The 14,529-nt window shown below is 45.7% G+C and overlaps 3 protein-coding genes across 3 annotated transcripts; 2 read left to right on the top strand and 1 right to left on the bottom strand.

The window, feature by feature from the left end:
* The first annotated feature begins 545 nt into the window (after positions 1-545).
* hapstr1a (HUWE1 associated protein modifying stress responses a) lies at positions 546-4,730 on the top strand. Its single transcript, XM_037475529.2, has 5 exons — positions 546-996; positions 2,131-2,211; positions 2,933-3,000; positions 3,183-3,393; positions 4,412-4,730. Exons 1-5 carry the CDS (start codon positions 801-803, stop codon positions 4,711-4,713), a joined length of 858 nt encoding a protein of 285 aa, XP_037331426.1. The 5' UTR covers positions 546-800; the 3' UTR covers positions 4,714-4,730.
* A 3,345-nt stretch (positions 4,731-8,075) lies between these two features.
* On the bottom strand, positions 8,076-10,254 carry dctn5 (dynactin 5). Its single transcript, XM_037476402.2, has 6 exons — positions 10,076-10,254; positions 9,851-9,919; positions 9,649-9,767; positions 9,402-9,513; positions 8,912-9,014; positions 8,076-8,819 (listed from the first exon to the last, which is right to left on the bottom strand). The coding sequence occupies exons 1-6, from the start codon at positions 10,121-10,123 to the stop codon at positions 8,722-8,724; spliced, it is 549 nt and encodes a 182-aa protein (XP_037332299.1). The 5' UTR covers positions 10,124-10,254; the 3' UTR covers positions 8,076-8,721.
* Positions 10,255-10,671: 417 nt separating this feature from the next.
* On the top strand, positions 10,672-13,435 carry ndufab1b (NADH:ubiquinone oxidoreductase subunit AB1b). Its single transcript, XM_037476403.2, has 5 exons — positions 10,672-10,869; positions 11,789-11,908; positions 12,279-12,366; positions 12,969-13,080; positions 13,183-13,435. The coding sequence occupies exons 1-4, from the start codon at positions 10,699-10,701 to the stop codon at positions 13,058-13,060; spliced, it is 471 nt and encodes a 156-aa protein (XP_037332300.2). The 5' UTR covers positions 10,672-10,698; the 3' UTR covers positions 13,061-13,080; positions 13,183-13,435.
* The last annotated feature ends 1,094 nt before the right edge of the window (positions 13,436-14,529 follow it).

Below are 14,529 nucleotides of genomic sequence, written 5' to 3'. Positions count from 1 at the left end.
ACCGGGACACGCAGTTGGGTATTTTAAAAATCACTAACTCACTCGTGTGTATTTAAGTTTATGTTATATTTCGCTTAGCATTCTTGACTGAACTATTGTTTGCTGTTTTTTTTATCAACCGTTTCAAAACTCTGACCTCAGGGGTGAGTTATCACGAGATAATTAAATATACACTTATAGATACACGTGTTCGTGGGTTACACGATAGTAGATGTTTTTTCTGTTGAAAGAAATAATCTGTGTGACTATTGAGTAGTCAGTTTACAGAAAGTTAGTATAAAGACGATACACTTTTTAATTTTTTTTTTAATTTTATAAGTATGATGTTACATTATATTAAATTTCATATTTTTTATTATCACAAGGGTAATTTTCGCGACAAAACTCGCACTCTCGCGCATGCTTGAGTAACGAGGAATTTTCACTGTGGTTCTTTTGTGTCAAGGCCGTGACATACATATATGAGAGCCAATGGAATTCAGATTTGAGCTCTTAAGCACAACCCTCGGTTCTAATGTGACCAATCATAGTTGACATTTGGCCAAGTGGGCGGGATGTAGAGCATGACATGTTAGTCTGCCTCGTATATATATTTCGACGTCGGCTGCTAGGAAAAATAGTTAGCTAAGCTTATCTTCACAGCTGGTGGTGGGAACAGTGTCCAACGCCACACTGTAATGCGAAATATTAAAAAAAGCAAACACTATTCATGGATTTATTCACATAATTATTCATACAGTGTCCACATAGTCACATATTAAAAAATTAAAAGCGCCTTTACTCGAGGTTCGTTGCATTAAATGGAGGAGAAGAAGGAAGACGGAGACTCGGAGATACAGGAACACGGACCCGAGCACTGGTTCTCAAAATGGGAGCGGCAGTGTTTGGCCGAAGCGGAGCAAAGGGAGCCGAGCGAGGAGGAGGCCGACAACGATCAGGATAAACTGTGGCATCTCTTCCAGAACTCCGCCACTGCTGTGGCACAATTATACAAAGGTCCGAGCCTGAGCTTTTCTTTCTTCCTTTTTTTTTGCCTGTTCGTCTGACTATAACGTTACTTACGTCGCCGGTAACGCTATGCCTTTTACTTGCCGGTTAGCAGCTAGGCTACTTCCCAAGCGTGAACTAACGTTAGCGTCACTATCGGTAGAATGCTAACCTACGTTAGCTCATTAGCAAACCCGCTGGCCATTACTGGGTAACGTTTACAGCTGATTTTGCAATGCTACATATAGCTAGCTTTGTTAGCCAATGAGTGGAAGAAAATAGTTATAAACTCGCATCCGTTGTTACACAGTGTTCGATTGTGAGACAACCATATCCACGACCAGCGACATAACTGAAGTAGCTCAAGTTATTACCGATTTATTCGTCAATAAGATGGGTGTTGACACCCAAGTTCTACAGCAGCGGGTAGCTAACGTAACGTATTAGCCAGGCTAGTTACAAAATGGCGACGGTAACAACAATCGTAGCTACGCGACATTCCCAGATGACAGTCTCTCGTACACCCTGCGCGTTACCGCATTTCACGCGGGGCGCGATGCGACGCGTGGACTAGTCAGCGGCACGGGCTCGTGCGGTCAAACGCCCCGCACCGCTGCCCGGTGAGCGGTTTGTTTAGCAGTCGCCCGGCTAGCGTTATAATCACAAAATGGCGAGGACGGTGTCTGTTCGCCGTGGAAATAAAGGTTATGTGTTCGATACGCTTCGGCCGCGGTGCTCTCGGACCTCGCGCATCCGTGTCCGCGGCGAACAGAGGAGCCCCGCTTGTTTTGGGCCCGTTCGCGTTTGACACGGCGTTGCAACTTTACTGCTGAGGGGGGCAGATAAGTTGGCCATCTAGCGCCGGCTGACAGTTTATTTTCATGCCACCCCCCCCCCCCCCCCCCGTCCGTCCGTCCGTCCGTCCCTGCATTTGTGGATGCGAGACAAAATGGCGAATGAAACTGGTTCCGTTCGCAGCTGTGTGCGGCAGATGCGGATTGTTGTCCTCCTTTTTTGTTGTTCTGTCGTCGATCACAAACCAGGGCTTGCTTTTCAATTCGAGCCAAATGTAACGGCAGTTGAAACCAAACAATGTCTCCCCCCCCCCCCTCCTTTCTATCCTCCACCCCCCCCCACACACAGACAGAGTATGCCATCAGCAGGGACTGTCGTTGTGGGTGCCATTTCAGAACTCTGCAACAGCAGTGACCAACCTCTACAAAGGTATCTGACCACGTCCCTCTTCTCTTCATCCATGGTCTCCCCCCCCACCCCCTTCGAGCGGTTTGGGTCCATCTGTGAAGGTCCCTCTCACTGTGCTTGTAGATGTTGTTATCAATAGGCAAACAGAAGTAGTCCTCTGCTGCTGTTCATATTTATCAGTCCGTCACAGGACTTGTTGGTTTTTGTATGGCAGTGAAATACATTTTCACAGTAAGAAGGAACTAGACCAAATGGAAGAGTAGTCTATAACAAGGTCTGGAATTCACCAGCAAAACTGAGGGGTTTTGTTGTAGTAAGAATGAGATTGTACTGGACTTGACTCCTAGTTTTTCAGTGTACCTTCTAAAAAAAAAAAGGTTCAAGCACACTTACAGAACTACAGATCTATACTTCATAACCATTAATACTTTACAGGATTCATCTTCATTGTCCCTGTTAACTGTATCATTACATTACATGTCATTTAGCTGACGCTTTTATCTAAAGCCACTTAAAATAAGTGCATTTTAACCATAAGAACACAGACCCAGAAGAACAAGAAACAAGGGTTTCATGCATCAAATAAGCAGATTTACAACTTGCTCTTGAGAAGAGCCATTATAAGTACAATCTAAGTGCTACAATTTGATTAGTGTTTAAGTATAGATGGTCAATATCAATATGCATATTTGAGCCTTTAGACTTCATGATGATAATCATTTTTCATGTCGTTCACCTTCAGAGAGCGCAGAGGCCCATCAGAGAAGCTTTGATCGGGGAATCCAGATTGGCCACCAACGCCGTAATAAGGTGGGTCTTGTTCTCTTTTTGTGAGGCTTCTGTTTTCCATCTACTCTTTGTTGGATAGGAGAGACGAGCTTATCGCCTTTTTATTAGGTTTACACAACAGGGATACTGAAGGTAATATAAACTCATTGGGCGTGTTTAAGGGAATTAACTGACTGATGCATAACACTTTAATTGCTTTGCAGGACATGTTGGCCTGGGTAAAAAAGCGCCGGAGAACCATCCGCAGGGAGGATCTCATCAGCTTTCTGTGCGGCAAAGCGCCACCACACAGGAGTAGCAGGGCCAACCCCCGGCTGGCCATGGTGGCTCCCAGCCGGGCAAATTCTCCAGCCGAGACCGGCTCATCCGTGGAGACGGACCTGCAGCCTTTCAGGGAGGCCATCGCACTGCATGGTGGGTAAAGTGCACGCCGGGCTCACGCCGCATACCATCGCGTTCAAGTCTGATACCGAGTAAAGACGGGTAGTTGGTTCGGAGTGTGTTTGAGGGAGCGCGCGCGCGTCGTCCTCGGGCCACATGTGGCTCAGAGATGAGGGCCAGTCGGGCTTTGGGCCGGTGATGAAACCGGGCCCCGCCCTCACGGCCCGAGTGTGTTTGTGAGAGGGAACGCTTCATCTAAAAGTAGTTGGTTGACAGCAGCTAATGTTTCTGCTTGATAGTCAGTTTCTTGACATTATGTTGATATTCCTGCTGAACTGAGGTTTCATGGTGTCTCTTTTCTCAGTTATCGGATGCCATTTGTCTTTTGACCACTTCCGTCTGTGGGAGTTGGGTCCGACAGTCATTTTGATTTAGAATGTTTCACAATTGTGAAAGGCTTTTAAAAATAGTTAGACATGAAAAGCTGCATCATGAATACAGAACAAGATGCGCTGAACCAGGGTATGTTTTTGTTGGTTTCCTCAATGGTTGGAAATCATAATCATCGGCAGTCATTGTTTTCACAGAAACCTTATTCTGGCCACGCAGGTTTTTTTGAGTCCGTGTGATTCTGAAGAGGCTTGAACTTGACTCCTGTTAACGTTTTGAAGTCCAAAATGTAGATTCCTACATCACCGCTGCTCATCTTTGCTGTGCATCGTTTAAAGGAAGTATGACATCACCGGTCTTACTATCATCCATTTAGGAAGTGAAAGTGGACTCTTAAGGGTAGTCTAGAAACAAAGTAAGCAGCACACCGGTGGCTTTAAATACACAAAACATATTCAAACAACAAAATCCTACAAATGACATTTAATTTTCTTCATCCTGTGACCTCAAAACCAGTGAAGCTACCACCAGACTCACTTTTTTATTCATTTGAACTTGCATGGTAAAGCCTACTGCTCTGTCATAGTTCTTCAACTGACACCCCCATGTCCATGTTTTGTGCTCTGTCCGGTCCCCCCTCCCCTGCCCCCCCCCCCCACAGGTTTGAGTGGCGCCATGGCGAGCATCAGTGTGCGCTCTGGTGCTCCGGGGTCTCCCACGCACGTGAGCGGCAGCACCAGCAACGGAAGCGGCGCCGGCGTGGGCGGCTCCTCGGGCTCGGGGCCGGTGTGCCGCAGCAGGCGCAACGGGCTCCAAGACGTCGACCTGAACACTTTCATCTCGGAAGAGATGGCACTGCATCTGGACTCTACCGGAGGGGGAGGGGCCAGGAAACGAAACTCCACCCAGTGTAGTGACGTCATCACAGACTCTCCTACACACAAACGCAACAGGATGATCTGATCCACTGCCTGTGTGTGTGTGTGGGGGGGGCGGGTGGGGGGGGGGGGGCACGCCTTTTTATAAGCCGCGGCGAGGAGAGAATGGGGCGGATGGGCCCATTCGGGGCGGACGCCGGTCATTCGGATGTCTGACGGTGCAAAGAAAAAAAAAAAGCCGGACTGAAAATGCAAACTGTGACTGACGATCTCAGTCTGGTGATTTCCAACGTTGAACATGTTCTATTCCTTGTCTCCTCTCTCCTCACTACTACAAATCACTGATGTGCAATCAGAACACCTAACCAGTGTGTATGAGTGTGTGTGCGTCTGGGGGGGTACAGACCCCCCCCCTCCCATTCCCTCGGACAGGAGACAACGGAGGAAGTCACCGGCTCGCTCTGGGACTCGCGCGGCTGTGAAAGGTGTGAAAACGCGGCGTCCGCGGAGCCACTCGAACCCCTCCCTCGACCCCCGCCCGTCCTCACCCACCACCTTAATAAGGAAGCGAGGGCCATGGTCAAAAATCGTCTCACTAGGTGAACCGAGATGCACGCCAAATGTCCCAGACCCCCGACCCACGTCAGAGCCTCCACCTCCACCCACCTGGTCTTTGTTTCTTTCATCGAGCGACGGCGCCCGGCCTGCCGCTCGTAGCCGGCGCCGCTTCTGGGGCCCGATGGCGCGCGACACTCTTGCTTCCGCGACTTCATTTAGTTCTTCAACCACAACTGTTACGACTCTGTTTGCATCAGTAGCAAACTGTATTTTTACTTTTTTTTTTCTCCACCATGCTTATTTTCTTTTTGCCTGAGGATAATGGTAAATACATTTTCTTTGTGCGTACAGCCCCACACCCCCCACCCGGCCTCAACCCCCACCCTTACCCCCCAGTCTTATTTCAAAACCAGCTGCTCTTTTTTTATTTTATTTTATGTGACCTTTAGGGATTTTTGCACTTCACCTCCGTCTCATGCAAAACAAATCGGCTCTTTCGCTGCGTCCCGCTCACACGTCACAGCGATGGAGCGCACCTCCGCTTCCAACGACCCCCCCCCCCCCCCCCCCGTGTTTCAAGAACCCCAATTCGTCCCTTTTCGACGCTGTCGACAAAGCACAGAGCTGTTTCTCAGAGCAGCGTGCACGGCTTTGGTTGATGCAACTCGGGTTGTGTCATTCTGGGAGATGGTTGTTGCCTTCCATCCTTCCTGTAACAGTGAGGAGGAGGAGGAGGAGACGCTGATATCACACAAATCCCAAATTGAAGGTATATTTATCAGTTTTGAAGTCGTACAAAGTGGGATTGCACAGATTTCTGGGACTTAAAGAAAGATCGCTGTAATAATCTCATTGTTGGAATGTTTCATTTAGCACGGGACGCTAACAAAGTGTAAGTGATTAGGAAACCTTTTTGATTTGTCTAGTTATCAAAAAAACTTCTAATATGTCAAGGATGCCACGTTGGTGTGTAAACCTCCAAACACTGACTTGTGAGATATCAATGGATTCCTCTTTTTCGTTGACGTTTTCACGTCCCGCCTCCTTTTATGACCTGGAAAGTGGATTTTCTTTAGTTGTATAAAGCATGCCAGTTTTTAACTTCTGTTACATTTTGGTCACAGATTTCATTCTTCAAGTAGTCTTTTATATTCACCAGTGAAAGGAGGAGACGTTTAGTTGCTACCTTCAAAGCAGAGAGTTGTGCGTTTGTTCTCGCAGTGTCACCACTGAGTTGCACTGATGCAAATGTAACCTTTTATATCGGAAAAGTGCGATTGGAGTTGCTTCTGGCGATCGTGTTGATGACTAGCAAAGGTCTAGTGACTAATGTAACATAGGAAGGATCCACGTTTCTTCAGTAGGAACACCCCCCCCCCCCCCCCCCACCCCCCCCCCCCCCCCCCACCCCTAAAAAGTGACACTTTGAGTCCATCAGACCGTTTTAGACTCTGGGACTCTGCACGGTGCTCGTGGGACACATTTGGATGCTGGGGGGGGCCTTGGGGACCCGACAGCTCGTCCACATGCTCTTCAGCTGTCAAGGCACTTAAACCACTGGTCTGTGGTTACGGATCCGGAGTCACATGACGGCGACGGCGGCGATGACTCGTCGGTCGGAGGGAGGACGTGAAGCATCGAAGCGTCGAAATTCGGACTATTGGAGAATCTCGTCCCAAAGGTCCCACTAAAGAGTTGACTGAGCAGGACCGTCCCTCTGGCCCCCGCTGTTCAATCTGCCCCCCCCTCCGCCCCCTCCCATTGATTAGCCTGTTTGTAATGGAGGAGGGGGGCGGGGGGGGGCCCTTAGTGTTTTTTCTTTTCTTTTCCTCCCCGGCCTTCATCCACGTTGTTTCATAGGCTGACTCATGCCACGTGTCTCTGGAGCCAACACAACAGTCATCAACAGTTTCTTGATACTTATTTGTTTAAAAATAATAAATGGCTAATCTATATACTTAACATTTAATTGTTGGTATGATATATGTGGTTCACATTGTAAAATAAATAAAACCATTGAGTTGAAATTGGGATGAACGGGTTCATTTCTAAATGCGGGAGGTTTGTGCAAGTATTTAACTTTTGCTTAAGGTTTAAATATCTTGTTCTATAATCCACAAAGGCATTTGCATCCGTCAACTTGCAGCTAATTAAATGGTGTTTCCTTAAATTAAGAATAATTTGCACATTGTTGGTTTTGTCAAAAGAAGGAAGATGTGCACTTTTCACAAGGGGGGAAAAAGCGTAAAAGCATGACGTGTCAAACTTTTAATTGTTAAATGAGATTTAATGTTTTGGGGTTTTAACATGAAAATGTTTGTAATTGGCATTGAAAAGAAAATTGAACCAAGTTTTCCACTTGGGTGAAGCATGTGATCTATTGTGGAGGCTCTGAGCCAGTCATCAGACTTCTCGGATGTTCTCTGAGCTGTTCTTCACAGAAATGAGATTCCTATCAGCTGTGCTTTCTGCCACTGGGGGGCGCCAGATGTGCACAATACAACACTTTGACTTCTCCCACTGGGATTAAACCACTGAACTTTTCCGTCTGCTGTCAACACGGATGCAAGCGATGCCGGATTCAAACTTTGCAAATGTCCAAAGGGAAGTATTTGAATATGTTCATTTGACCTAAAGGACACATACACACACACACTCCAGACAACAGTACAGTGTACTTAAAGGTGATGTAATAGTTACACGTGCTTACATAAAGGTCTAACGGAGTTGAGATCTTCCCCTCAGTAAACAGTGAAAACGTCTTCCTTCCATATGGGCTTTGTACGTTATTAAGCAGATGATCACGTGACAAACATAAGATCGATTCATATCTTATAAAGCTGATGAAGTTTGATGAGTCAAAGAGGAAGAAAAAGTCCACACGCTTGTTTTACAGGCATTTATGTTTTAATTAATTGCTGCACTGTTTTAGACGTTTGCCGTGGCTTTTGTATGCACACAAAAAAAAGACAAAACACAGGAGGCAAATTAAATCACGTTACATATTAAATACATTTTATGACGAAGTCTAGTGATGGAGAAAGCAAAAAGTTTTCCATTAGAAATAAAATGACTAAAACAACAGAATATATTTGACAAATCTCTGATTTAAGTCTACTGATCTGTTTCCTAAATGAAATGTGGACATCAATGATGTACAGCCAACATCTTCAATCACTGTTGTTGTTGTTTTGGTCCTTAGGCGTCACACTTTATATTACAAGCTGCGTTCCCTCACCTGCACCTTCCCGACTTCACCCACAGCGGCTGTGAGAGAGCGTAGGTTGGGATTATCGGCAGCCGCACGCTTTTCAAGGCTCTCATGGCCATTCAGGGCTGTAAATATGCACAATTGCCTCCTGCAGCTATAAACAACTGTAAATTCATATCAATGTTTTTCCAGGAGTGAGAGGCTTTTGTGAGGATGCGAAGGACAGCAGGTGATCTCCAGAGGTCCATTTCGGGCGAGAGACTCCGACCCGCGGCTGGCTGGAGGAGGAGGTGAGTGTCCTGCTTTGCGGCTTTGAGGCGGGACTCAGATCTGGCTGAGAGGCAGGAACTTCTGGTAATAACTCTTGGTTACGTCAATCATCAGGTCCTGCGTGCACTCTGGCAGCTCTCCTGAAAATAGACCTGAGAGAGAAAAAGACAAACGCAGGTAGAGCGCGTGCCAGGTAAACACAAAGGGGCGGAGTCAGGAAGTGTGTTTGTGCGGTGAAGCGGACCTGGGCATCCGGAGAAGACGGTGAAAGGCGGCACCACGGTCTCAGGAGGGAGGACGGTGTTGTCTAGGATCTTGCAGCAGTCCTTCAGCACACAGCGACGACCCTGCCAAAAAAAAACAAGTAAACATCTGCTGCCGAGTCAAGTGCTTTAATGAAGGTGGTTTTCTTCATTCTGATTATTACATCATGATAAATGATGCTGGCTCCTCAGAACAACATGGCATCAGGTGTCCTCGTGGTGTTAAGAAAACCTAAATAACAGTAAATAATATCAACCGTATCTGATGCCTTTGTATATTTTGTTCCAGAAATGCGCTCTTGGCTGCAGTTTGCAGCTCAGCGTCTGAGCATGACTACCATGTGACCGTCTCCCCATGGGCAGGAGGAGACACTCCTTCTGTTTATGTCCTCTCTCCCGCAGCTATGTCTCTGTCCTCGTGTTTCTTTTTTCTGCTCAGTTGTGTGTGTGTGCTTTCATGTTATTGCTCACTATGACGCAGTTCTTCCCAATGTGGACGTAGGAGCCGATCTGCGCTGCGTTGACCACACAGTCCTCCTCGATGAAGACGTGGTCCCCGATGTGCAGCGGGAAGAATGCCACCCTGGAGGAGGGATGGATTCAGTGTCAGTAACACAAAGACATACCCCTGTTGTACACCAGCTGAAGCAATGAGTTGATTAGTGGATCCATTGAAATCAATCTGCAACATGGAGCCCATTTGAGAAGGATCCTTTACCCTTTGCTAAACTTTTTGAATGGCGGTCGAATGACGCTCCGGCTCTTCACCACACAGTGTCTGCCCACCCGGACGTTAGCCAAGTCTCCTCTGATGATGCAGTCATTCATGACAATAGTCTGGAGGAGAGAACACACCCAATACGTGTGAGTAAATGACAACATACGTCACTGTTTGTTAGGTGTCTCTATGTATTTCTTACCTTGCCATTGAGTACGATGTTTTGACTCCCACACAGCACTGACTGCCGGCTCACTTTGTTGCCAGATGCCTACAAATAACGACAGAACAGGTTAATAATCTTCTAAAAAGTCTGCAACGATCGATTTCAGTTCTCCACAACCCGACGCCCTGTTTGTTAGCTGCGGTTAGCCAAATAGCAAGCGACTAGCTAACGTTAGCTAACAACGGATTTAGACCACATTACCGTTTCAATGTACTCTGCTTTGTTGTACAGTATTTCAGACAACTCCATGGCTGGGAATGAATATAATGTACACTATAATATTAAAGGCAGTTGGGACCATGCAGTAATTTTAACTCTCTCTGTTTTGCTGTATCTGTCAGCTTGTCTTCTTCGGCCGAATAAATGAATGTCATTTCAGACAAAACGAGTCGAGTGTCAAATCGTCGACGGAATTTGTTAAACCAAACAAAGTCTACAGCTATACGTCTTATATTTGAGTTGTTTGGTTTAAGATTCATACGTATCTATGAAATGTTGAAATATTCTGCCCCTTAAAGTTATTTGGCAAAGTAATTATGTAATTACCAACAACTAATCTACAATGTGTCTTGTTATTGATTGATCTTGTCTGAACCGGATCCTCCTATTTCCTCTCTAATCTTGTATTTTACCTTTTATCATAATCATTCTTACTCGTTTTTTTGACAGTATTTTTAATAAACAACACACTATACAGAGCAATAAAAAATAATAACAATAAAGACTCCGAGTCAGCCTGGGCGCATGCGTACTGCGCAGCCCATGACGCCGTTTCTTTTTTTTTCTCGCTTTGCACGCCGGGAAACCGAAATCACTTCTCCGTCATGGCGGCTCGTGTCCTGCAGCAGTGTGTCCGCACGCTGGCCCGGCCCTCGCTGAGGCTCACCACCGGCAACACGGCAGTCAGAGCCGCTGTCGCCCCGTCGGCGGCCGTCCACCGACCGCTCTCCTTCGCCGCCGACAGCCGGAGGCCGCGGTGGCTCGTCCAAAGCCGGGTGAGTGTCCGCGGTAACATTGAGCCGCCGGGGCCTAGCGTTCGCTGCCGTGACCTACCGACGCCTTTCAAACCCGTCCGGCTTCCCGGGCCCGGTTAAAGTTCGGGACTCCGTGCCAGTAGTTTGTTTTTGAAATTACTTTGGAAAGTACTAGGTTGCGACGGCCACGACACCTTACAACGTTGCGTTATTAAATTACACAATAGCCATGTTTTTCTTTTTGGCTAGTTAGCTAGCAAAGCTAATGAGTCCATTGACAAACATCAGTGATGTTGTGCTCGTCTTCACCTTCAATCCGATGCTTTAACTTCAAACCTAATCGCTTTTTAACACTGGCAGCTCATTCCGCCGGAGCACATTCGCGGGCTAATGGTGCTTTTCCTTTTTTTGAGTGTGAGAAGCGTGACAATTTAGTTTATTCCGTTCTGCTTTAAGTAATAACAGTTTGTCCCACAATGAAGATGACGTCACGCAGGAAGGAATCTCGGTTATGCAAAGCATGCGCTGGCAACTACACGGTCAGTTAAAGCAATCGCATTTAATTAAAGGTGACTCATCGCAGCAGTGACCCACTAATTGTCATATGAATATGTAGTGGATTTGTCGTGTGTGTGTGTGTGTGTGTGTGTGAGATTAGCTTTTGCTTGAGATATCTATGTAAGGTACAGTGTTACTGCAGTGTAAGCAGGTGGATGTTAATGCAGGGCTGCAGACAGCGAACACAATGGCTGCACATTCGATGCATGTGATACATGTTGTGTGCATTGCTGCAGGAGTTTGTCCTAAAACCCACGTTTTCTAGTCTTGAGTCAGTAGGATTTCTGAATGGGATTCAGCTTGAGGTGTTGTTCTCTGTTCACCACCCATTCGCCCTCTGTGCATTTCGGTTCATGACCCCCCCTCTCCTCGCTCTCCTTAGGTCCCCTCAGTGGGCGTGTTGTGCAGACAGTATGGGGACCTGCCCCCCCTCACCCTAGAAACCATCAAAGACCGCGTCCTGTACGTCCTGAAGCTCTACGACAAGATCAACCCCGAGAAGGTAAGTGGCTGACAAACTGCATGTGTGAAATGTAGTTTATTTATAACCCAAATATCTCAGTTCGAAGGCAACCTTAATGTCACTATCAATTTCTGCTAAATGCTTTTAGTCCAAGTCTATGTTCATGTACACACACTTCACTTCCTGGAGCTTCTAATATGTGTGTGTGAAAGGATGACGTCGTGTTAAATGCTTGTTTTACTGTGTTCTGAAGGCTAATAAGAGGTTATTAGTAATGTCATGAATGGTTGTCCGTATTTGTCCACACAGTGGGGACGGACACGGCATCACCTTGTGCCTTTAGAATGTACAAGTGAAACGTCAGTGATTTGAAAGGCTTCTCATGTTGGTTTTACTTCCTGCTCCACAGCTGCAGACCACCTCCCACTTCATGAAAGACCTGGGCCTGGACAGCTTGGACCAGGTGGAGATCATCATGGCCATGGAGGATGAGTTCGGTGAGTTGGTGTGTTGTGGAGCTGCTCGTCCGTCTGAATACACTTACTTAAATACTCATCATTGCTTTTCTGTGAAAACCACTTATTGACAAAAATAGCACCCAGGATTGGGTTGAGCTTCCGTGACTATGCATTTTACAGATAATCTTTTTAGCTCTAATATAAGAATAACTAAAAAATGATAAACAGCAAATGAATCTGCACAAATTCTAATGATAAATTGTTTAAGCCAGTGGTTGCAAACTGAATTTCATGAAGTGTGACAATGCAACTCCTCTTAACGGCATCAATAGATAACAAAGCTGTGTCTACACTTTGACATCTTTGGAACATGAATTAAGAGGACGTTCATTAGTTGCGGGCCTCTAGGAGAACCCAAGAAACAGCATTTCATTATGTAACCTCCCACATCAAGAGATGAATTGTTTTTTATTGGACCAAAAGAGGCTTGAAACCGCTTCTGCTTAATCTCTGATGGACACGCGCTCACGACGCCAGCTGCAATCTTTTTTTTTGTTTTTTTAAGAGCGTCTCTTATCAGGAGACGTCACGTGACTTCTTATTTTTTTTTTGTTGCGCTCTGCGTGCTCCTTCCTGTGCAGGCTTTGAGATCCCCGACGGAGAGGCGGAGAAGTTGATGAGTCCCGAGGAGATCGTGCAGTACATCGCAGACAAGAAGGACGTGTATGAATAACGCCGTGGTTCCCTTCACAGGTCAGTTCTCCCCCCCCCCCCCCCCCCCCCCGTCGGGCCCGTTCTGCCCCCTCGGCGTCCCGTTTGAGTGACTCATTGTTGTTGTTGTTGTGTGTTTCTTAGAGATTGGTTGACCTCGGCGTGACCCCCACAGGAAGTACATTTCCCGGTCGGCTCCTCTGTCCTTTACGGTGACATCAATCTGCCGTGTTTTGTGTTTGACTGTATTTAAATGTTATTTCGGAGCTCGGAGGTAAACAAAATATGGCTAGAACACCGGTTTGATTGACTTTTTTTTCTTTCTCCCAGCTCCACAATGTGGTTCCGATGTATAATTTCTCACAAATAGATCAATAAATACACATGTTGTACAGTTGTGTGTGTACGGTGTGTTATTTATTGCCAAATTACAGGAGGAACAAGAACGTGTTCAAACCAAATCAAAATGGCAAGATTCAATGTTTCAGTGGTCCAAATAATTTTCTAAGGTCACAGCATTTTGTCGGCTGTGTTAACGAGTTCCAAAGTGGTTTTATGATGTAACTTTGCTTATATTTTATTATTGTACTGTTAGCCACACATGATCAAAGTCACTAAACTAGTGTTGACATTGAGTTATTTCGTAGCTGCATGAAATAACTCAAAGGGTTGAATTGATATCGGAGCAGTTTTTCAATCAGAAGTTCGGAGGCTCCTCCCAAATCCTGCATTCATTTAAAAGATCTGTCAGAAATATCGAATATACACCAACTGTTTTAGTCTTCCCAACATACCAAGTCAATAGCACAGGATAAGACTGTTCCAGTCATTGCATGGTGTTGAAAAAGCTTTATAGTATGTTAAAATGATTAGTGATATCCAATAAAGGCAGTCAGTCAATCGTGTGAAAATAATGTATTAACACCAACACGTCAAGTTTTATAGTAACCACTGGACTTCTGACGTATAAACTTTATGAAGTGTTTTTGCTCATTTCATTACGCAGGACTTGAACTGAGTCAATTCACCATTAAGTAATTAAGTTTAGTTGGTCTCAAATTAAATGATTAACATTTCCAAGAGTGAATCCTTGCCATTTCGGTCCCCAACGAAGCAGCAAATGAAGGGAATCCGTCGTCGTTAGTCTTTTATTGAGGGTTGTAAGTTTTACAGCTTTTGTACGACGGCTGCAGGAGCCCGAGGGTCACAAACAGTAATCAGTACACAAGTACAGCCAACAGAAGACTCACTACTCACTATACACCTTAATACAGATTCTCTTAAGAGCACTAAAATCCAGAGAGAAAAAAAAATACAGAACAAACCAAGTAGAATAAAAAGGATTAAATGAAAGACAGCATCAGAGGAGACATTCATCATTATTAGAGCACACTGGAGTTGGTTTTCTATACCTTGTAATATCAGGCGACTTCGTTTTTGTCAATTTTTATACCCATACAAATAAAGATTGTCCTTCAAAAAGTGCAGTTT

The sequence above is a fragment of the Pungitius pungitius genome, chromosome 12 (genome assembly GCF_949316345.1).
Source record: "Pungitius pungitius chromosome 12, fPunPun2.1, whole genome shotgun sequence".
Lineage (NCBI taxonomy): Eukaryota > Metazoa > Chordata > Actinopteri > Perciformes > Gasterosteidae > Pungitius > Pungitius pungitius.
This window is presented reverse-complemented; position numbering and strand designations above follow the sequence as displayed.